General features: G+C 43.6%; 1 protein-coding gene across 1 annotated transcript; it reads left to right on the forward strand.

Annotated features, from left to right (window-relative positions):
* Positions 1-935: 935 nt before the first annotated feature.
* Positions 936-3,382, forward strand: LOC131680920 (E3 ubiquitin-protein ligase TRIM37-like). The gene is made up of 4 exons (XM_058961635.1): positions 936-1,314; positions 2,300-2,591; positions 2,651-2,752; positions 2,815-3,382. The coding sequence occupies exons 1-4, from the start codon at positions 936-938 to the stop codon at positions 3,266-3,268; spliced, it is 1,227 nt and encodes a 408-aa protein (XP_058817618.1). The 3' UTR covers positions 3,269-3,382.
* The last annotated feature ends 1,852 nt before the right edge of the window (positions 3,383-5,234 follow it).

Raw genomic sequence — 5,234 nt, forward strand, 5'->3', positions numbered from 1 at the left:
AGGCCGAGCGTCACTTCGGATCTATCGATTCCCTGTAAGAACGGTTGGTTTCAAAAACGTCCAATGAAGGACGTTCGTTGGACCAATTTGGACATCGTCCAAATAACCGTTCAACAAACGTCCATCATTGGACCCGTGTTGAACGATTTTGAAACAATTTTTTGGACGTCTCAGTGGGTTAGAACACTTATGGACACTTTTTACCTAAAAAAAAACCGATTAAATTAACTATGACCGAACCGAAACAAAACTTATGGCAACAGAAGGGCCCGCTACGTCAGCTGTTTGTGCTTTTCTTCTTCATATCCTCTTGTTTTTTCGGCTTCATCAAAGAAAAATGACAACCGCACTCACACACAGACAAAAATGTGCACACCTGTATCCGTCTTGGGTTATTTGTACGTTGCCCAAATTGATCCAACGAACACAGTAAAGTTCAGCCGGAAATGAACTGGAATTCTGGCTGGTTCTAGTCCGCATTCCGGCTCCAGTAACACAACCGATTCTAGTTAGAATCGGTTTGTGTCTCTGGAGCTGGAATACGAACTGGAACCAGCCGGAATTCCGGTTCATTTCCGGCTGAGCTTAACTGGGAACGTCCTTCATTGGACGATTTTGAAACCAATCGTTCTTCCCAGTTAAACTCATTCCGGAACCGGTTCGGAATCCTGAATGGAGTCAGTATGGATTCCAAATCAAATGCAACAACCGATTCCGACTCAGAATCGGTTGTTGCATTTGATTTGGAATCCATACTGACTCCATTCAGGATTCCGAATCAAATTCCGAATGGTTTGACCGGGTCGCATGTACGCATTTTTTCGAAAGAGTTGTTCAGCTAAGTTTGAACGGTCGTTTGCTAGGATACGGATGTAAAGTATATAAAAATATTCAAGAGTGAGTATATCAAATTCAAAGCGAGGAAAGGTTCGATCATGCAGAAAGATACAAGTGATTCGGATGATTTTATTTTATTTGATTGCTGCATATGCCATAATGAATTGCAGGACACGCAACTGTGTCCCCACTGTTCTAAACTTTTTTGTAAAGAATGCATCACTACCTGGTTAACGAAGGAAGCAAGCTGCCCATGTTGTCGAGCCGATCTGGCTACTGAAAACTTGGTCAAGGCATGCACGTTTACCCAAATACAGAAAGCTTTCGAGCGGCATACCAGCAACGGTCGCAATCGCTGCGACAAGCACAAATCGCACGACCTGTCGCTTTTCTGTAATGCATGTGAAGAGTGCATTTGTACAAGCTGCTGGTTCCTGGAGCCACATGTGGAACATCGGGATCAAGCAGTTCCGGTTGGTAAGTGCCGATAAAATTGCTTATATTTAGCAAATTGTTTAATTGCATGTATAGTCGGCCGGTCATATACCCGTCCAATTTATTTTTCAATCGATTGTCTACTAGAAAAACTAGTAAGAGAACTGCGGAGAGAAACATAGCATTTTTGGCAACGTATGCCCCTAAGACGGAACGTCAAAATTCGTTATATGCAGTTAAATCACTGAGAACTGACATACAAGCACAGAGAACAGACATATAAGCTAGAACAAACTTTCCCGAAAAACCTGTGTAAACTTTTAAATGAAAATATGTTGAAAATCACCATGGCATTCAGGTTCGCATGCGTGAGTCACCGTTGTATCCAAGTTTGCATACAAGTCCCGTATAGCGATTGCTGGCTGATCGAAGCGCCGACCAGTGGCAAGTTGTTACTTGCTGTCGTCATTTCAAAACGACAGTTTAATTTCTTACACAAGTTGAAAACTTTACTTGTATGTCAGTTCCCAGTGATACAAGTAAAGTTTTCAACTTGTGTTAGAAATTAAACTGTCGCTTTGAAATGGCAACAGCAAGTAGCAACTTGCCACTGGTCGGCGCTTCGATCAGCCAGCAATCGCTATACGGGACTTGTATGCAAACTTGGATACAAGAGTGACTCACGCATGCGAACCTGAATGCCATGGTGATTTTCAACGTATTTTCATTTAAATGTTTACACAGGTTTTTCGGGAAAGTTTGTTCTAGCTTATATGTCTGTTTTCTGTGGTTTGGTATAGAGGTCCTAGACGAAATCGAGGGACCAGACTAGCGAATTTTAAAGTTTCTGTTCGTACGCACAATAAAAGTGTCATTACTAAGAAATAGATAACTTTATGTGCGGTGTTGGGAATCGAACACAGGTACAAGGCAATTGATTTACCAACTACGCTATGTCCGCCACCTAACACGATTCTTTGTTTCTTTGGAGCTTTTCATTTTATCGAAATATTTAATACTTCCACAGAACAAGCATGTAAGGCCTACCAGGATAATTTGAAATGTGATCTGCAGTGGCTGGTTGACCGAATCCAACAGCACCATACCGTTGAAAAAGTGACTCAAGCTAACATAGAGCAGCTGACGAATGAAAAAGCACGCGCCACAAAAATGCTCGAGTCTATGATGACCGAAAGTTCGGAGCATTTTCAGGCACAAATTGAAAAGCAGCAGGAGTTATTAGACATGATGAGAGTGGCTGAGGGTGATACTACCAAACTTCGAGATACGTTGGAATGCTTGCTCGAGGGGAAGACTGAGTGAGTGCAGACACTGAATAACGTCGATTTCAATAGTAACATTCAATTTCTCTCTTTAGCGCGACGACTTTGATTAATCTAAAAAATGTTGGAAATAGTGTCGGCTCCCTTCGCGAAGAGCCGGACCTGGAGGCCAGGCTGGTAAATCCTTTGTATAAAAAGTAATACTAAGCATTTATCTTGCTGTGAACATTATTTTAAAATGTATTGCTTCCTACTATAGTGCCGTTCTACCGGAGCCAACGGTTCTCTTATTTCGTATGGAGAAATTCAACGAAACTATTGGCCAGTACAAATTCTACGAATCACTTCCCCAAACTTGCTGCGGTTTCGAATGGAGGCTCAAACTGGCCTATGATGAGAATAAAGAACTTCGCTGCGACCTTCGATTGGTAAAGGGAATCCCTGGTGAGTATGGGGTAACGTTTATTGAACAACCCGAACGAAAACTTCGATTTGAGTTAGACACTGCCGTACAGGTGGGTACGTTCGACACGGCCATCACGAATGATGTAGTAGAGGTTCGAATTCTTGTCCAGCAGGCTGAGACTTATGCCGACAAGTGTGCACAGCTCGAGGAGTATGTGAAACAGCTGGAAAAGAAAGCTGCTGAAAACGAAGATTTTCTCCGATATTTGGGGGAATATCAGAGCAAATGTGGCTCTGGATTTTCTTAGACGGACCTTTTTTTTAAAACATTTTAGCTACAGACGAAAAAGAGAAAGAAAAATGGTTTAATCAAAATGAATTATTAACATTTTTGAACTCACTCGACTAATCAGGATAATAAACTAGCAATTGAAGTGACAAAATACGCTTATTGATTTCTCTTATGCACGTAAATCAAACTCAAACTTTTTCCAGTTAATTTGCCAACTAACAACAATAAAAAATTACTTTTAAAAAATCAGTTTGATTGCTTCTTACATACTGTTTATAATCACAAGTCAGTCCCATGTATATAGGGAATCGGCTTTACTTCCCTTCCGAAGGAAGGCGTGACCTTAGATTTTTCTCACCGCAGAAAAATCTCAACGACCTCGACTGGGATTGAACCAACTGGTGTGAGTGGCGGTCACGTTTACCACCCAACCACAGAGAACAGACATCCATGATCGAACAAAAATATTTAAAAAACGTGTGTAAACATTTGAATTAATATACGATAAACACTAGCGCCGCCACACCAACCTATCCCAACTATCCGTCAAATCCATTCCGGAACCGGTTCGATATTTTGAATGGAATCAGTATGGAATTTTGCTCAAAGAAAACAACCGATTCCGACTCTATCGGTTGATGCATTTGAGCTGGAATTCCTGCTGGAAGTCCGAACCGGTTCCGGACTAGTTTGACTGGATGGAGGAATAACCGCTGTCAATTCTGTCGAACTCAGCCACAAAAAAACATGACAGTAGCGCACCTGGTTTGGATATCCCAACTACCTTCGAAATCGTTAGATTTTACACAAGTTGAATGCTGAAAATGGACGTCTGTTCTCTGTGACCCAACCATTGGCACCTTCCTTCGTATGGGCTTCCTCTTATAAAACCATCACGCTCGTTTGACTACACTTTTTGACAGTTCGCTTGGCTGCAATTTTTGACAGTTCGCTAGTCTGTGTATAAAGAGTCTGTACATACACCCAAAGACACGCGGTGAGAAACAGTAAATTTGGCTGAACGGTTTTCCTACCCTCTAAGAACGGTTGGTTTCAAAATCGTCCAATGAAGGACGCTCTCGCCCATGACGGCGCACACCTTAGAGCTGTTGGACATCATCCTCGATAATGCCGCAACAGCCGTCGAAGCCCTCTTGCACGTATAGTCAATATGGCTTTCGAAGGTCAGCTTGTCATCTATGATAAAGAATCTTCAGACGCCGCTTTGAAGTGATCACGACTTCTTCCACTTGAATAACTGCATGTTGTACCGACTTGCGGTTGTTGACGATAACCACCTCCGTCTTATGTTGAGCGAGCTCCAGGCCTTTCGCGCTCATCCTTTCCGCCACAGTGCTGATCGCGTGTGCAGCAGTCAGTTCTACCTCGGGGGTTGGCTCCCCGTAGTCTTCCAACGTTACATCATCGGCGAAGCCGATGATCTTGACACCAGCATGTCTCAGAACCCCGTCGTACATAAGATTCCATAATACCGGGCTTAGAATCGAGCCTTATAGAAACGCGGTAATAGAATCGCTTCCCTGACCAGCATCGGTCTCGTGTAGTAGTACACGGTTCTGGAAGTAGCTTTCCAAGATCCGGTACAGACCCACCGGCAGGCTAAGCCGGCCTAACGAGAGCGCGATGGCATCCCAGCTTGGGCTGTTGAATGCGTTCTTCACATCAAGTGTCACTAACGCACAGTATCGAATACCTCGCCTTTTGCGTTGGATCACTATCTCGGCGATCTTTACCACTGAATTGATAGCGTCCACCGTGGACTTACCCTTTCGAAACCCAAAATGATTGCTTGACAGGCCATCCGCGCCTTCTGAGTACAGAGTTAGCCTGTTGAGGATGATCCTCTCAAGCAGGTTTGCCCGTCGTGTCGATCAGGCAAATTGCTCTGTACGCCGAAGGGTCGCCCGGCGGGTTCCCGGCCTTCGGCAACAGTTCCAACTTCTGCCTTTTCCATCTATCGG

Source organism: Topomyia yanbarensis, chromosome 2, assembly GCF_030247195.1.
Source record: "Topomyia yanbarensis strain Yona2022 chromosome 2, ASM3024719v1, whole genome shotgun sequence".
Classification (NCBI taxonomy): Eukaryota; Metazoa; Arthropoda; class Insecta; order Diptera; family Culicidae; genus Topomyia; species Topomyia yanbarensis.